The sequence below is a fragment of the Stenella coeruleoalba genome (assembly GCF_951394435.1).
Source record: "Stenella coeruleoalba genome assembly, chromosome: 6".
NCBI classification, from domain to species: Eukaryota; Metazoa; Chordata; class Mammalia; order Artiodactyla; family Delphinidae; genus Stenella; species Stenella coeruleoalba.
In genome coordinates, this window is record NC_137151.1 from 121,532,404 (window position 1) to 121,551,061 (window position 18,658).

The window sequence follows — 18,658 nt, forward strand, 5'->3', positions numbered from 1 at the left end:
ACTAAGAACCGACATAGCCAAATAAATATTAAAAAAAAATATATATATATATATATATATATATCCAAACAAGATGTTATTTTTATGTACTTTGGCTAAAATCGTGTAACCCCATGTGATAACAAAACACACAGTACCCTATCAGAGTTTTAGCAAGAAAAAACCATCCTGTATTAAACTATTATGCTGCTTTATAAATGTGCTCTTTAGCAGTTGAATTCGTCCTACATTTTAACTAGAGTGTCATGCACCTCTAAGTCAGAGTTGTATCTACTATCTATCACCCCTCCTGACACTTCAGTCCTCTGCATATAACAGGAGTTTAGCAGTTATGAATACTAGCTGGTTTCCTTTAGAGGCAGTTTAGTGGAATGAACAGGTTCTTCCTTGATTTATCAATTCTATGATCAATCTTTTCTACAAGTAGCGTGCTCTGTAGTTATGGACACCTACACTGGCATTAAAAAAACCTTCTCTAGGTTAAGGGATACTTGGCATATGGATGCTACTTGAGGGAGTGCCAATTATTTAAGAACTTATTTGCTTAAATTGCACTTTTTAAGTAAGCAGCATTTTTTAAATGTCTGGCTTAGGGAAAACACAAGAGAGATGTAAACAAAGATGCAAAATGATAATTTTTTCATTAATACAGAAATCAGAAAGTAAAATTATTGTGAATTGCTTAGATAAGTGTTGTTTTGCTTTTTTCAGTTTTGTTATTTCAACATATGTCAAAATCATGTGACAAACTACTATTTTTTTTTCTTTGGCTGCACCACACAGCTTGCAGAATCTCAGTTCCCCAACCAGGGATTGAACCCAGGTCATGGCAGTGAAAGCCAGGAATCCTAACCACTAGGTCACCAGGGAACTCCCATGACAAACTACTTTTTATAAAAGGACAAAAATTTTTCTGTGAGATGATGGATGTTAACTAAACTTATTGTGGTAATCGTTTCATAATATATGTAAACCAAGCCCTCATTCTTCATACCTTAAACTTACACAGTGATGTATGTCAATAATTCCTCAATAAAAATGGGAAGAAAAAAAGAGAGTTAACTCAATTATTCTGGAAAGAAAGTTTTTTCCAGGCAGCAAATAGGAGCGGAAGCACTCTGGAAAACCTGTTTATTCTACGCGCGCCAGTAACAGGCTCAGGGCCGACACATTAGAAGCTCTGAATGGAGATTAATATAATAACGAAACCAAAAAGCTCAGTAACTAGGCTTGAAGTAGAGAAAGCCCCACCTGAACTTTAGACCATTTAGAAAAGAGATTACTTTTATACATAGAAATTCAACAGCTGGCTAACAAATGTTCTGGACTTAAACATATAAAGAATGATCTGTAGTAAGAAATGCCTCAGTCTCATCACTCTGATCTTGGCATGTATACAGTTACATAGAAAATATTTCTAAATAGCTTATAAAGTAAGTAGATTATGTCATTAATTTGCTTTTAAAACTTTTTCTTTCCCATGTCTTAAGGATTACAAATTCTACAAATTCTACTAGTGACATCCAATTTGTTTACTTTCTAGATGCGCAATTCATTCTTGCATCTAAAGTAAACTAAATCCAAACAGGAATGTACTACTGAATGATAATTGTTCCTAACGCAGGGTCATTTCTAATTCTGTTCTTAAATTTTCATTTCAAAGTTTTTTCAAGGAGAGTTTAGTAAAAAGAACTGGGAACAAATCCATACTTTGGAAATTCAAAAGAACTGTAATAAACTAGTGGTTCTCAGCCGGGAGCAATTTTACCCACCTTCCCTCCCCGCTGGAGACACGGACATTTGGCAAAGTCTGAAGACATTTTTGTGACTACTGGGGGCAGAAGCGGGAGATGCTACCGTCATCTAGTAGGTAGAGGCCAGGGATGCTGCTTAATATCCTACAATACAGGGCACATCCCACCACAACAGAGGATTATCCAACTCTAAATGTTAACAGTGCCAAGGCTGAGAGATTCTGCACTAAGCCAACTGTAAATCAGGTCAATAAAAGAGTCAATCTTGAGAAGGTAAAAGAAAGAATTTCAATACAAAATAGTTCAAACCTGTTCACAAAATGGCTTGAGATTGATCCGGAGAGGGAACGTATAACAGCTTGTTTCCTTGTATCGTTCACACTTCACAAAATCAAAATTAAATCTTAATAATGAAAAAGTAAGAAAGGGAGGCAGCTTACGCAATTTGGCCGACTGTCAAAAGAAAAAATTTTTAGTTTTTAAAAGCTGAATCATATAGAAGAATACATAATGTTTCTTAAGATATAAAAAAGTGACCTATGACACAGTTTTAAGAGAAATATGTCCTTGAGTCACATAAACTAATCACCATGGACTCAATATAGCTCTTCATATAAACTCATCTATTTTTATGGGGCTAAAGGTGACATCACTCACTTATACCTACAACTAAATATTCACAACCCATTTGTATATTTTAATGTCACTATCCTAACAAAGCTATCTGATGAGGGTGCTCCCCCTTTAACAGTGCCTTTTTTAAAAAATAATTAATTAATTAATTAGTTTATTTATTTTTGGCTGCATTGGGTCTTCGTTGTTGGGTCTTCGTTGCTGCACGCAGGCTTTCTCTAGTTGCGATGAGTGGGGGCTACTCTTCGTTGTGGAGCGTGGGCTTATGATTGCAGTGGCTCCTCTTGTTGCAGAGCTTGGGCTCTAGGCACACGGGCTTCAGTAGTTGTGGCACGCGGGCTCTAGAGCGCAGGCTCAGTAGTTGTGGCGCACAGGCTTAGTTGCTCCACGGCATGTGGGATCTTCCTGGACCAGGGCTTGAACCCGTGTCCCCTGCATTTGCAGGCGGATTCTCAACCACTGCGCCACCAGGGAAGTCCAAACAGTGCTGCTTCTTTTTTTTTTTTAATTTAATTAATTAATTTATTTACTTTTGGCTGTATTGGGTCTTCGATGCTGCACGTGGGCTTTCTCTAGTTGCAGCGAGTGGGGGCTACTCTTCGTTGCGGTGCACGGGCTTCTCATTGCAGTGGCTTCTCTTGCTGCGGAGCACGGGCTCTAGGAGCACCGGCTTCAGTAGTTGTGGCACATGGGCTCAGTAGTTGTGGCTCGCAGGCTCTAGAGCACAGGCTCAGTAGTTGTGCTGCACGGACTTAGCTGTTCCACGGCATGTGGAATCTTCCCGGCCCAGGGCTCGAACCCGTGTCCCCTGCGTTGTCAGGTGGATTCTTAACCACTGCGCCACCAGGGAAGCCCCTCTAATAGTGCTTCTTTCCTGCCCGAGCCCTGGCCTTTTCACCTTTCACTTTCCCCCTAGGTCGCTGTGTCTACTTTACCTAGCAAACACACAGTTCTTATTTACTGAAGAACCGGAGCTCTTAACCTGTGACCTGGGGACGCGTTTCAATGGATCTGAACTGTTGAAATTATATGAAAATTGTATGTGTATATGTATTTTTCTGGGGAGAAGAGACACAGCTTTCATAGACTTTCAAAAGGACTGTAGCTCTTCAAATGTCGAGATCCATTGACTGGGGTTTTACAGTTCTTCAAAGCAGATAATAAGATATTTTTTGTTTTAATGCCTTGCTTTAAAACAAAACACTAAACTGAGCTACTTTTTATTTAAAAGGCATCAGCTTTTCCCAAGCCCCTTGCACTAAAGGCATGTGAGGAGGCAAAAAGAATCCTTCCCCATATTTAAAATTATCCATAATCATAAACATCTAACATTCCTAAAAATATATTTTAAACAATTCTACAAACCTAGTGGGTGAAAAGAAAAGTTAGATGAATATACAGCAACCTAACAACATGGCAGATTTTCAAACTAGCTCAAAAAAAAAAAAAATCTAAAAAAAGTGAGTAAATCAACTATAATGTGGCTGAGGAAAGAAAGACTGCTCAGAACAAGATGATCTGCATTAATTTAGGTAATGCAACCAAGCCTAACCTTAGAATGCAATAAATCTAACGCAACTAGAAGGCAATTTTTAAAGTATCAAGATCAAAACATTTCCACTGAAAAAGAATTAAACCAATGACAGAAAAGGTGCATACAAGAATTGCTTTTGTTTAACAAAAGGTTCTTATTTTACTAATGTGCAAATTAAGGTCAACCAAAAACTAAGAATGTGTTTAAGTGTCTTTCCAAGATGCTTCATCCTCTGAATTTTATATTTATTTTATTAGGTTGTAGTTGTAACACTAAAGAGGAAATACAAAATAAATAAGCAAAAAATAAACCTTTCTTTCGTTTTCATAAAGGGGCAAAGGCTAGATGGAAATAAACATTAAACAATATAAAATTCACCCTGGTTTCAAATCCTATTGTGAAAGCTACAGGCATGGGGTTTACTGTTTTCAATTACATTTTCACCTATGATCTCCAGGATCCAAATCAATGTTGTGTGCTATCTAAATCAACCCTCATTTTCTTTGTTGGAAAATTCAATATTGTCAGCTCTAGGAATAGTGCTAACACTTTGTCTTAACAGAGTAACTGCAAAGATACATCTTTAGTGGTATTTCTTTAAGTCAGGGCTCAATAACCACTGGTTCAATTGAGTTCAAGGTTATCACGCTAATGAACAGCCTGTCGTATCATCTGCCAGCAGTGAAAGAGTTCCTACTGCAGATAATAACAGCAGCTGAGTTGATGCCATGTTGCAAAAGAAATCACTTGCTTAAATTTTGTCCTGCTTTTTTCCTGTATTTTGCTCTGTTGTACAAAGAGAAACCCTGGCACGCTCTGTCAAGCCCTGTAATTAACAAGATACGTACTTCCAACTGGGGGAGGAGGAAAGGCCATATTGGGTTTGCTAGTCAGGGAGGAAATATACACACATCAATACAGTAAAATAACTGCAAATGTGAAAATAAAGAAAGCCATTTGTGCAGTGGTAGATCAAGAAAAGGAAAGCTCAACAAGCTTCCTGGCTGGCAGAAATAAAAATATATTGCCTTCTTCATAATGGTAACTTGCAAAAAAAAAAGGTTTATTTAAGAAACACTGAGGTACAGATAATTTTTTCCTGTGAGAAAAAGAAGCTGAGAGAACTGCTGGGTTGAAAGCTTAAAAAAAATTCTTTACTGTAAAAAATTAAAATACATACACACACACACACACAGACACACACATATAATATAAATGTCTTTTCAATCCTTAGTACTAATTAAGAGCTTCATGTATATCTTCAAGACACTTCCTACAAGTTGACTTCCCTCGACGGACCCTCCTGCTACCAAACACTGCGCAGGCACCCTTAGAAAAGGCAGGGATCTATCTTTACCTTTGCTGCTTTCACCAGCCTGTCACAAGTCCCACAGTGGTACAAGTTGTCGTAGTCAAAAACTTCCTCTTCCACATACATGTTCCAGAGTGCATCTTCCAAACCTGATACATTTCTGACCGCTACTGTGAGATCTAAGAAGTCTTCCTGAAATACACATGAATATAACATTGAAAAAACAATTCCACAGAGGCTCACAAATACATCACCAATTCATACATACACTGGGAAGAATCAGATTTTTTTTTTCTAAAACACATATATTTTTTCTATATATGAAGGTATAGATCTCCTGATTAGATACTGTGAAATTCATAACAATAAATTATTCTTTCTAAACCAAACTATAACTTAGCTTAAAATATATCAGGAACCAGTTTACGAGTTCACTATAGATACAACGAAACCTATTTTATCAGGAAATAAGACAAACCATTTAAAACACGAATTGAGAAGAGTATATGTACAGGGTTATTAGTGCTGTCTTAGTCTCTAGGCTGGCATGGCAAGGCCAGGTTTGGACTCTCTAATGTAAACTCTTCTTCCTCCCCTTCTGCTAGGGCTGGTTTAAGAAAAAAATTATTTTGAGCCAGGATACAAAGGTATTTTTACGAAAATTAAGAGTGCATTTTGCAAAATGCAAGTCTACCAATTCTACTAGAAGTACATTTGAATTATATTTCTAGTAATAAACAGTTACAATTTGACAAGTTTAAATAAAGCACATTTATAATTTTGTGTGCATGTCTGAGCAACAGCATTACCTTAAGGGATTATGGGGATTATAAAATAATAGCACTAATTAATTAGTTCAAGGTGGAAACCTAAAGCAATAACATTCATATATGATTTATAATATAAATATGTGAAAAGTTAATGTCTGTAGTTTATAACATGCCTTCATATATGTTATGTTTTGAAATGACTTTGTGAATCATTACATTATACTGGTCAATCATACAGTAATCCAAAGACATACAACATCTTAATATTTCCAAACCAGGCTGGCCAAACCTTCTATTAGCACAGGCAATAAGGGCCAAAAAGTCTTTTTTATGCCCAACACTTTCATAAAAAATAGAAATATATATATACATATATATTCTAAAACAGCAATTAATGCAACATTTAGAAAATGGCATTTAATTATTTTACTCATATAGTCAAATACAGAAACTTTCTATAACTCTTGCCATAAAATAATATTTTTATTAAAGGACAACTGTTCGGTGATGAAATCATTTGCTATATAAGATTTGTAGTGCAAGTAGTGATTATTATATTTATATGAGCAAATTTCCAATTAGATGAAATAGGCAATCTCTGTTATGACAAAGAATGGAAGGTTACACTAGTTTAAACAGGATTATAATAGCTTTATATAAATAATATTTAAACCTAAGCACACACATACAAATGAACTTTCTGAGGAGTATCAATAAACTAAATCCAATATTTAATTACAGATTTGTCAATTTACACATTCCTCAGTATTCTCCACTTTTATTACTTCTCTAAGTAAGTTTCTTTATAATATTCCAACCACCAACCATGATGATATTGGCTTTTCTCATAAGGTCACTGGTCCCTACTTGTAAACACCCCCCAAATCTACTTTCTAAATATTAGAGTACTAAATAAAAGATTAAAGCTACATCTTAAGATATCTACTTCTTTCAGTTTACATGGAAAAATCTGGATTATAAACTTATAATCTGGGTGTAGCTAGAGTACAAGAAAAAAACTGATAAAGTTATTTCTAGTAATAAACACATTAATCCTCATGTGCTATAGATCACAGATTTAATTGCATGAATTATAATTTATGATTTAACTTATTACTAAAATACTCTTGCATATTCACCTGCTTTTCACTGACATTCTTACATTCTTTACAAACAATCTGGTTAACAATGGTTCCGTGATATAGACGATTGATGAGGTCATGGCCGGAGGTCCCAACTAAAGAAGTTTCCAAAGCACTAAAGAGAATTCGATTCAGTTCCTGTACATCATGTTGCCTCATTTCCTATAAAACAGGTAACTTTTAAATGTAATTTTGTGCTTCAGATTTTTAAAAACAGATTTGTAAAGTGATATTAGTTTAAAAACACAAGACTTATCTAGAAATCCAAAGGTAAGCCTCAATCAAAGGTAAGGATGACTATGCTAAACAAGCTGAGAGCAGGGTAAGAGATCACCACCTATTTTTACTTTTACTACAAAACGAAAATATAAACAGACGGTGTTCAGTGTGTACATATAACTCAATTCACTTGAAAACAGGGAAGTGCATTTATTTTGTGCGACACCATACGCATGGCCGTGCCACAGAGGGGAGCGGGGAGGAAGGAACACACAGGCACAGAGCAGTCTCTAAGAGCCGGCAGTGTGTGCACAGCAGAATCTCAGCTCAGAGGGACTGATAAACACTCTGAATTATCAGCATTTGAAAAGAACTAGAATTTACTGCTTTGATATATAGACCAACTAAAGGAAGACTAACACAGCGCTACTGAGAAAAATTCTGACGGAACCTGCTTCAATCTATGAATCATGCAACTGTATGTGAATAGGCTGAACTACTCCCAAAGAACCACTTATAAACCCAAAGCCAAGGGGCACACCAACACTTAGAAGTGGAGAAAACAAGAAAGAACCAGCACAGGAACCCGAGGAAGAGCCGGGAAGGGGAGAACCAGGAGAGCGAGGTCACGGGAACAGCGGAGGGGTGGTGGGCGCTACTACTGAGGGCTGTGGAGAGACGAGCAGTGTCTCCTGGACCTGGCATGAGGGTGCCAGGAGGGACTTGGACAAGCAGGTAGGAAGCGGGCAGAGAGCAAATGGAAGGCACAGAAGTAGAGGCAGTGAGGGACGATGACTTTGAAGATAAGTGTCTTGTGAAGAGAAGCTGATAAAGTAGATGGAAGCTGGAGTAACATGTGGGACTCGGGATCTTTTTCTTAGTCTTTAACACACAAGACACTAGATGATATAAATTTCTCCAATACCACTGGTTCTGATGGGACAGAAAACTTGTGGAAGTTTCAAGATCTGTTTCTGAACAATCCTAAATTCGGCAAAGGTGCCTCAGAGACCCTCTCTACCACTGCAGGTCCAGTCCTAGAGGGTTTACTACATGATTTTATTTAGAAATCAATCAATCAATCAATAAAGTTTTCAGTTTTCTAAGAAGTATGAAGCCAGCAATTGAGAGGAAGCTCATTATCAAAAACAAAGGGAAATCCATCAACTGATGACTAGGTTAAAAAGAAACACAAACCACCGTGGCATACCCATCCAACAGAAGACTATCTGGCAATAAAAAGGAATGAAGTGCTGATACATACTACGACATGAATGAACTTTGAAAACATTACTTTAAGTGAAAGAAGCTAGTTACAAAAGTCCACATATTACACAATACCATTTTTGTGCAGTGTCCAGAATAGGCAAATCCACAGAGAGAGAGATTAGTGGTGGCCAGGGACTCGGGAAAGGGCATGCAGGGCGTGGGTGACTGGTAATAGGTATGGGGCTTCTTTTTGGGGTGGTGAAAATGTTCTAAAATTGACTGTAGTGATGCTTGTACAACTCTGTGAATATACTAAAAAAACCCACTGAATTGTACCCTTTAAAAGAGGGAAGCTTAGGGCATAAGAATTATATCTCAGTAAAGCAGGTTTTTTTAAAACAAGGAAAGAAAAAGGGAATTAGCCCTAAGCACCTGCCCTACACCAGAAACTCAACACACACTCTTTAGGGAATGTATTACACCCCATTGTACTGCCAAGCCCAAGCCCCACCTCTCTAACCACATGGCATCATCTAGTTAATGAGTGTTTCTGGTTAAAAGACAAGAGTTTATAGTTTATGTTTGAAGGCAACATACCCTTATTCTGATCACCGTCTCTTTAAATTCTGTGACAGTCTCCCATACCTTCATCTCTGCATCTATTCCATAAAAGAATACATCTATTCCATAAAAAACCGCAGACCTAGTTTTGATTTTATACAGCTAACAGCTCATCAATATCGACAACACACATCTTAGTGCTGACAAATGTTTAGTGTTTGTATATAGTGAAATACTTTTTAGGAACTGAAACAAAAAAAGAGGAAGTCCACACACAGTAGGATACAGGAAGCAAATGAAGACAGTCAGGAGACAGGCAGGACAGTGAAAATGAAAAGACCTGCCGAGAATGGTTTCACTGTTTTGCTTGAAGCAAATGTTCAAACTGGAACACCCAGATTCAAGCACACAAGCACGCCAAAAAGGCAGACAACTACTGCCAGTCAGCTTTTTTAGTTGATAAGCAGTTTGCTATAAAAATGGCAATTTCCATTAATGTAACAGGTGGTATATCTCAACTAGACTACACAAATGGTAGAAATTATAAAAACCAGCTCTTATACTTCTTCTCCCTGTATCTTCAACCCTCTTCCCCCAACCCCAAATCACACTCATTCATAAAATCCTGGATACAGCCAAGTGTCTAAAAATGTTTTACTGGTTTGTAATTATCTAATATTAGAAGTAAATATTTAAACAATATCTTGAGACCGTAAGACAAAATTAAAGGAGAAGTTAGATAACATTATGAAGCCAGTGTTCAGTCTTTACTGCTGGTAACTTTTCCCTGGAGAAGCTGACCTTCATACCTCATCACTGGTCCACCCAAAGCTGTCAGTGAGGTCTGTGGTGGACGCAGCTTCCTGGTCTAAGAGCAGAAGCTGTGCAAACAACCGCTGTAACTGCAAAGGTATGATTCGGACCTGAATGAGAAAAAAATGCATTTCTAAATATCTTTTAAATGTTGGCTGGGCCTTTTTAAAAGAACTGCATACTAATTTTCTCCTACCTCCTAGTTCATTTAATTCACTCAGGAGAAAATTTATAAATATTGTGAAGGGTGAATGAAGATTCATTTTTCTTTGAAAATTTTAATTCAATACAATTCTTAGCTATATTGACATAACAGATCAGTATTAAAATCCAAACAGGCCCTAATAAACCACCCAATTAATTAGAGAATGACAGTAATTCAAGTCTCTAATAGTTCATCCTTTCTCCAAAATACCTCAGTTACAGACATACTCCCTATGAGGAATTTTCCAGTCACAAGTATCTCACAGGGCTGGCTGCACCCTCCATTGCTTTCTTCCTGCTGGCGCCACGCCCATTCCTGCCTGTGTGCTATGGGCCAGGGCCCTGAGAAGGCTGCCTGGAGCCTGATCTGAAGACTGGACTTAAATATCTAAAGTAAGAACAAGCCTTTAGAAAACTTTATGGCAATTTTGCATTGCCACAGCATTTTTATTATATCCAATGAAAGTCTGATCTGCAACAGACTGTGCATAAAAATAACGGGCTCTTTGCCACACAGGGAGTTTGAGAAGCGCTGGGCTGGATCATGAAAGACTCTTATTAAGAAGTACAGGGCTGGACTTCCCTGGTGGCGCAGTGGTTAAGAATCTGCCTGCCAATTCAGGGGACACGGGTTCAAGCCCTGGTCTGGGAAGATCCCACATGCCGCATAGCAGCTAAGCCCGTGCACCACAACTACTGAGCCTGCACTCTAGAGACCATGAGCCACAACTACTGAACCTGTGTGCTGCAACTACTGAAGCTGGCACACCTACACGCCTAGAGCCCATGCTCCGCAACAAGAGCAGCCACCGCAATGAAAAGCCTTCGCACTGCAACAAAGAGTAGCCCCCACTCGCAGCAACTAGAGATAAACCCTGCACGCAGCAACAAAGACCCAACTCAGACATACATAAATAAATAAATAAATTTATTAAAAAAAAAAGAATCTGCCTGCCAATGCAGGGGACACGGGTTCAAGCCCTGGTCCGGGAGGATCTCCCATGCCGCAGAGCAACTAAGCCATGCACCACAACTGCTGAGCCAGCGCTCTAGAGCCCACGAGCCACACCTACTGAGCCCATGTGCCACAACTACTGAAGCCCACGTGCCTAGAGTCTGTGCTCTGCAACAAGAGAAGCCACCACAATGAGAAGCCTGTGCTCAGCAACAAAGACCCAAGGCAGCCAAAAATAAATAAATGAATAAATAAATTTATTAAAAAAAAAAAAGTACAGGGTTTCCCTGGTGGCACAGTGGTTGAGAATCTGCCTGCCAGTGCAGGGGACACGGGTTCGATCCCTGGTCCGGGAAGATCCCACATGCTGTGGAGCAGCTAAGCCCGTGCGCCACAACTACTGAGCCTGTGCTCTAGAGCCTGTGAGCCACAACTACTGAGCCCACGAGCCACAACTACTGAAGCCCGCACACCTAGAGCCTGTGCTCTACAACAAGAGAAGCCACAATGAGAAGCCTGCGCACCGCAACAAGGAGCAGCCCCCGCTCGTCGCAACTAGAGAAAGCCCGCGTGCAGCAACAAAGACCCAACGTAGCCAAAAGTAAATAAATAAATGTATTAAAAAATGTATTAAAAAAAAGAAGTACAGATTTTATGGGACTTTCCTGGAGGTCCTGTGGTTAAGACTCAGCGCTTCCACTGCTGGGGGGCGTGAGTTTGATCCCTAGTCGGGGAACTGAGATCCTGCACGCCGCACGGCATGGCCAAAAAAAAAAAAAGTACAGATTTTAGTCTGAGGGTGATAAAGTTCTGAATGATGTTTAAGCAAGGGAGAAACGTGATTAGATACGCACTTACAGTAAACCAATCCCTCACTCAGTTCACTCAGTTTGGTATTCCAGAATACCAAACTGAAAGAAGACTGGCCCCTTATTTTTTGTTGTTGCTACAAGTAAGTGCATTAAGCGGACTTTCTGGCGCGATAGTGCGGACAACTCGTGAGTATCTCCTTAATGCAGAGAGAGGTATGTCTAAAAAGCAGCAGCAGCATTGCATCTGCATAAGTAATTCTCTGTTGGAAGGGCAGTTCCCTTAACAGTAAGGTATAGGCCAAGACACTTTCTGAAAATAAAGATCATATTTGGTAATTAATAAAATTATTGATTCCTACGAATAAGCAACTTAATTCTTTCCTTAAAACATTTCCTCAGTACTCCAAAAAACCCCTGTGAATCAAAGATTTTAATACCTTTGCGTCAGGTTTATCCTTATCCTCTAACGAACCAAGCTCTTCCGGGCCAAGAGAAAATAAAGCTTCTAAACAAAAAAGTAGAATCACAGATGTAAATGACATTATCTCATTTTTGAAAATTGTTTTAGAAAGCCAAGGCCACCAGTAAGTAGAAATCAGTTAAAGATTCAGAAATATGACTTGACAATATTTACACCCTCAGCCTACCCATCTTGCTTTCTGGTAATGTTATTTTTAACCACTGACCCTATTAGAAAGTGGGAAGCTAAGGTTTCAATAAGGGAGAGCTGTAAAAGGAAAATTATACATATAAAAACCATAACATCAGAAATCTTTGGTGGTTTCCTATTGCCTACGGCAGTGGGTCCCAAAAGCCACATGAGGAACACTAGGAAATACACAATATAGAATAGTGTCACGTGTGTTTGTTCACAAGCCACACGTGAGACTTCCAACCATTCTTTCACAAGAAGGAGCACCTTTAACTCTGAGATAACGCCCTTCCCATTTTGGTATGAAAATATCTTTTCTGCATTGAGGGTAATAACAGATGGTGGTGACCTTACCTGGAAAAAGACGTTGGCAACCCAGTGCCGGTCTCCAGAATTTGTTTATAATTCAATGTCTGGGTACGCCACCCAGTGGGGCATATCTGAATCTTTTGGGAAGTCTGTATTCAAACAGATAGGAACACCTACTAGGAGACTCTGATATACTCCGGGGAGAGGAGGGATGGGACGGGTGTTGCCTTGCACTGAAAACCACTGCTGCCTTAGTGATTACTGTTATGTAATATTCCTCCTGAGCTCCCGGCAGGAACTGGGAAAAACACTACATGCAGGTTACAAACGTAAAGGCTAAAGCACAAAAACCATACAAAGACTTCCGCAATCGTCGCCCACTCCTCCCAGCTGCACTGATCTGGGAGTACAGTGCAACCGAATCTAGTCCTATTCCTTAAAATGTGATTCCAAAAAGTTCCCAAAATTTCCCCTCAGTTCTCCGCCAGTCCTTACCCTTTCCAAAGTGTACGCCTTCTTCAATAAGCTTCAGGATCTGCGCTACGCCTTACTAGGAGTGTGCGAGTCACACTAAGGTGTCAGCCCATGCGCTTGGCCGGCCGCCCACTTTGCTAGAGAGAAGGGGGCCCGGGGCTCTGAGCCCTTTCTTCTTAGCGGCGCTCTCCGTGACCTGCCTGCCGTCCCCAACAGTCGCCTTCCTCACCCTCTTCTTAAGGCTACTTTTCTACTTTAAGTTGCCCTTGAACTTCAATTATACTAAAACTTGGGAAAAACTTAACCTCCCTAGGAACCCGCTTATTCATGCTCCAAATTTCTAACGGTGGAACTACTGAAGGCACTGGGGGGATATTTTTATGGAGTGGATGGAGTCACAGACAAGAGGCAACACTCAAATCCACATGCACTTCGACCCATTAGAATGGCCCTGGGAAGGGGATAACGGTAATTATACACTAAATCTCTGGAGGCAGGAAGTCTCTGTAAGCTTAGAAGCAACAGAAAATGTCACAAAACTTTGCTAAATTTGGTAGTGGTGGGAAGGGGGATGAGATACTGGATACAGGATGAGCCAGGTTGTCTGTCCTCAGAATATGGAGACATAGTGGGGAGCTGAGCTACAGTCATGGAGCTTCGTAGCTGGGGGGCCCCCAATCAGGGCCATGTGAAGGCAGAGGAATCTTCACACTGAAATCAAGGGAACACAGAGACTAAGACCCTTGTGGAGGAAGCTAGTTTGCAGAGGAGGAATGGGACAAACATGTAGAGAAAAATAGGGGCAAGAAATCAAGGGTCCAAGGAGGTCAGGGTGGCTTCCTGTAGGTGGTTTCTAGGAGATTCCCCTATATTCTTACAGTAAACCTCCCTTTTAATTGAGCTACTTTGAGTGGGTTTCTGTTCCTTATACACAGTCCCTTATCTAACACCTTGGATCTCTGGAATTCAGAATTTCCAGATTTTAGAAAGGTAATATGAAGAAAGGGTCCAATATGTTAACATTACATCCCCAGCAGAGTCTGGGACAAACAGTATCTATTAGTCAAGGACTTAATATTCCTGTGACAAATGTATGACTGCTCACCCAAGTGAGATAATTAAGACTATAAACAGTCTCACAGCAGGTCAGGCTCTCAGGCCAAACAAGTTCAGATTATTAGGTCAGGCTGTCAGAGTTTTCCAGATTTCAGAACTTCAGATCAACGATTGTGGACTGTATGAATAATGTGACAACCCCTCCCCACTCCAAAAGGAAGCATATAACTGTACTGAGTAACTCTGGTTTACGTGTTTATTACTTTGAGAAACTCAAAAATACAAATGGTGTACAATAATGAAGGCTGGCACTCATGACAAAATTGTCTATGTTGTACTTTAAATGATAGGAATTAGAAAAGAAATACATTGCCTTATTTTTTTTATCTTGTTACTGAACATCACTGTGATCACACAGAAAATATTCATAATTTAAGCTTCACATTCCTCTGCAGAATTACCAATTTGTGTCCCTCATTAGCAACAATTAACACACACTGTCGAATACACTTGTGATTCTGCATAACTAATTACAGGTGGATACGAGGATACGTATTACCAGCCAAGTGCATGTAACATAGCATACCTCTGAATTCAGGTGTGAAATGAAGAGTCTGAAGGAGGGAATTGAGGTAACAGGTTCCACCCTGATTTCTGATTCCACTTAAATTGGTGAATTCTCTAGGCGCAGGTGGCTCCAAAGCTTTGGTCTTTAATTTCTTCCCTTTTCCATAATGATCATTTGACACACTGGAATAATCCTCTTCAAACAGGTCACCAAACATTGTGAAACTAAACACTACCCTTAAAAATATATAACATGTTATATAAACGTTTTTATTTTTAAAACAAAACTTCCCCACATCTCCCTTTTATACTTGGGAGTCTCCATTTTAAGTCACTCTTTAGAAAGTACAGACAGTAGTTCGGGCTTTGGAGGCAGCAAGACCTGAATTTTTTCATCCCTGCTCCACACTACCTGTGCGACCGTGGGCAGGTTACTTAACCCACGTTCTTATAAGTAAAATGCGATACCAACTGTCACGCAGGGTCATTTAAACAATCAAATAACATAATGAAAGAAAGGCATTTAGGATACAGGGTTTAGCCCACAATAAATGACAGCTGTTTTTAAAAAGGCATATTGATATCACTAGTGAAAAAAGAAAGAAAACCCATCAATACACCTAATCTGCTGAGGGGGTAGAGCCAAAGCTAGATTCTGAGCGTTGACAATGGCCTAGGGACCATGAATCACTTCCTAAAATCTCTGCTTCTCAAACTCCTTGCACCAGATCATGACACTTAAATAAGTTAAACGGAACAAATTAATCTTTATAGTAGTTTACTACATGGCCCCGAAGCCGGACAGCCGGGTGGAGATTCACTGGGGAAAAAACACTGCCATTTAAATAATGGAGCCTCGAGGGCTTTACAACATGTATCCATCCGGTGATCCCAACATTAGCTCCTGGGGTCTAAAGAATCCGCTCAAGATCTCATATCGAGTGTGGAGGAGGGTCACCTGGAGACGAGAAAGACCAAGCGCCTAGCACAGTTCCTAAGGGATAGGAAACGCTGAAATGCAATTATTTGCCTTTTCAACCCGTTCCTCAGAAGAAAAGCACAAAAAATGGAACTTGAAAGTGTGGCCTCGCACGCGTGGTCTAGATTCCGGTCTCCTCCGCTCCACGTTCAGACTAGGCCCTCAAGCCCTCCAAGCCACCGGGCCCAGGGGCGCGAGGAGGCAGAGGTCCCCGAGGCGGGGGACCGCAGCCCCACACCAGGAGGACGCCGCAACCCGGGGCCGGCCCGGGCAGCCTCTCGCCTCGGCCCCTCTCATCCCTCCCGAGATCCCCGGTCGCAGGCCCCACTTACTGCCCAAAGCCCAGACCCCCGCCCCGGCCAAAACTCGAAGCGAAAGAACGCGCCGCTACCGGGGACCGCCATATTGACGTCAGCAGCCATATTGACGTCAGCAGCCATCCCGCGGCACCGCGCGTGAGCGATTTATGGAACGCACGGACTACGTCTCCCAGGATGCCCGGCGGGGTAGCGCCGGCCCGCGGCGCGGGGCTTTATGGGCAATGTAGTTCTTTTGGCCTGAGAATGCGGGAGTCGTGTTGGGTGGACAGTGCTCGCTTCCTTGTCTGCTGGTGGGTTCGCGAGTCCGCTCGGTGAGCCGACCACTCATTCGTTCACTTTTTAAAGTTTATTTTTTTTATAGTGTTTATTTATTTTTACTTGTTGACAGTTTTGATTTATTTATTTATTTATGGCTGTGTTGGGTCTTCCTTTCTGTGCGAGGGCCTTCTCTAGTTGTGGCAAGCGGGGGCCACTCTTCATCGCGATGCGCGGGCCTCTCACTATCACCGTCTCTCTCGTTGCGGAGCACAGGCTCCAGACGCGCAGGCTCAGTAAGTGTGGCTCACGGGCCCAGTCGCTCCGCGGCATGTGGGATCCTCCCAGACCAGGGCGCGAACCCGTGTCTCGTATTCTCAACCACTGCGCCACCAGGGAAGCCCTTAAAGTTTATTTTTATTTCTGTTCGCAACTCATGTTAGTTGCAGTAGAGAGTACAAAGATCGCTTGTCATTTGGCCCGGCTAATGCCAAGTTACTTAAACCTTGGAAACATTTGTGTAGGGCTTCAAGAGTGCCGTGCACTTACAGAGACATTTTACAGGTGTATCTCGAGTGAAAAATGTTCCAAGTAACTCTGATCCTTTATAACATCCTCGGTGTTTACTTTGTCTGCGCCAACTCTCATACACAAGAGTACGCCAAAAATACTTCAAAATCTCCTCTCTTGCCCTCTTGAGCACCTTTGGTGGACACTTTCAATAGCCTATATAGGCTCTTCTGGCCGTCTCTCCTGTCGAATGAGGGCGACGGGAAGATAATCATTTTGACTTCAGCTAAAGATCTGAGAGATTGAGACCAGCAATAGTGATAGACGAAGCCACAAGGCAGGAGTCAAAGTGAATGCCAGCCTAAGGGATTTGTATTTGGAACATAGCGACATTCCTGTGGCTGCAAATGTTCAGGAAGTGTCGGTAGGGAAAGAACTGGAGGCAGGGGACCAGCTGGAAGGTTGAAGGTCTAGACCAGGAAACCACAGCGGGAATCGCATCTTCTCAGTTCTTATCAGTCTTCCGTTGGCCACCTTGCCCCCTTGGCAGCCTCCTCTTCATGATTCTCGTCCCTGGCGCCAAGGCACTCTATCCTTTTGCTTCTCTTTCTGCCTTTTGACTGCTTCTTCACCCGCTGTGCTTCATTCCCCTCTTCCTAACAGTGGATATTCCTCAAAGTTCCATTCCCTGGCCAAGAATTAGCACTGGAAGGTTGGCTTCTGGGGACGCAGGCTCACCCTTGTACCCAGCTGTATCCCGACCATCTCAACAGTGCCTGGCTCATTACAGGATCTTAATAAATATGTGTTAAATGAATGAAAGGTCTGTTAACACCACCATCCTTCCCCTCATGCAGCATCAAAGTCTCGGAGCTGTCTTTGAAACTTCATCTTTTCTCCATGAATCCAATCATTTGTAACTCAAAGTATCGCCTGGACAATGCTTCTTCTGTTTCCATGGCTCCCTCTCTGCTTTCCATGGCTCCCTCTCTGCCTGTCAGACCCTCATTAAGTCTCACCCACGTTAGAATTACAACATTTTAGGTGGACTGCCGCCTTCTCCATCCCATCACGCATGTCACTACCAGATCCATCTGAGGCACACCCTGAGCTTGCATTTCTCTACCAAAGAGGCTTTGGTGATTCTCTGGTATCTAGTGTAGAAATTCCACTGTGGTCCAAACACTAGTTTTTTTAAATTTATTTATTTATTTATTTATTTTTGGCTGCATTGGGTCTTGGTTGCTGCACGCAGGCTTTTGCTAGTTGCGGTGAGCGGGGGCTACTGTTCGTTGCGGGGTGCGAACTTCTCTCACCAGGGAAGCCTCAACTGTGGGTTTCTCATGTTGATCCATGCTCTTTATTAGGTTGAGAAACTTCCCTTCTTCTCCTAGTTTGCTGAGAATTTTTATCAGAAATGGATATTGGATTTTTATCAAACAAAGTGCCTATTGAAATAATTACATGGTTTTACTTTTCTAGTTTATTTATATGGTGAATTACCTTGATTGATTTTCTAATGTTAAAACAGCCTTTGCACTCCTGGAATAAATCTCACTTGGTTATGACGTATTATATTTTTATGTATTACATGGTACATATATTTGTTTATATTATT

General features: G+C 40.9%; 2 protein-coding genes across 14 annotated transcripts in view; one reads left to right on the plus strand and one right to left on the minus strand.

The window, feature by feature from the left end:
* USP40 (ubiquitin specific peptidase 40) overlaps positions 1-16,383 on the minus strand; it is a 91,858-nt gene extending 75,475 nt beyond the window's left edge. For 4 of the 13 annotated variants that reach the window (XM_079924662.1, XM_079924664.1, XM_079924670.1 and 1 more), the window contains exons 1-6: positions 14,996-16,352; positions 12,356-12,423; positions 9,944-10,057; positions 7,143-7,307; positions 5,279-5,425; positions 2,064-2,207 (exon numbers count right to left, since the gene is read on the minus strand). In XM_079924662.1, coding sequence (XP_079780788.1) covers positions 2,064-2,207; positions 5,279-5,425; positions 7,143-7,307; positions 9,944-10,057; positions 12,356-12,423; positions 14,996-15,194 — 837 coding nt within the window. In that variant the 5' untranslated portion in view covers positions 15,195-16,352. Of the gene's footprint in view, positions 1-2,063; positions 2,208-5,278; positions 5,426-7,142; positions 7,308-9,943; positions 10,058-12,355; positions 12,424-14,995 lie in introns of all 13 variants that reach the window. The other 9 variants (XM_079924668.1, XM_079924667.1, XM_079924665.1 and 6 more) reach the window with 6 other exon arrangements.
* A 128-nt stretch (positions 16,384-16,511) lies between these two features.
* LOC307188137 (UDP-glucuronosyltransferase 1A1-like) overlaps positions 16,512-18,658 on the plus strand; it is a gene marked incomplete at its 5' end in the record, with an annotated part of 68,156 nt that continues 66,009 nt past the window's right edge. The window contains one exon of the mRNA XM_079924886.1: positions 16,512-16,586. The remainder of the gene's footprint in view (positions 16,587-18,658) is intronic.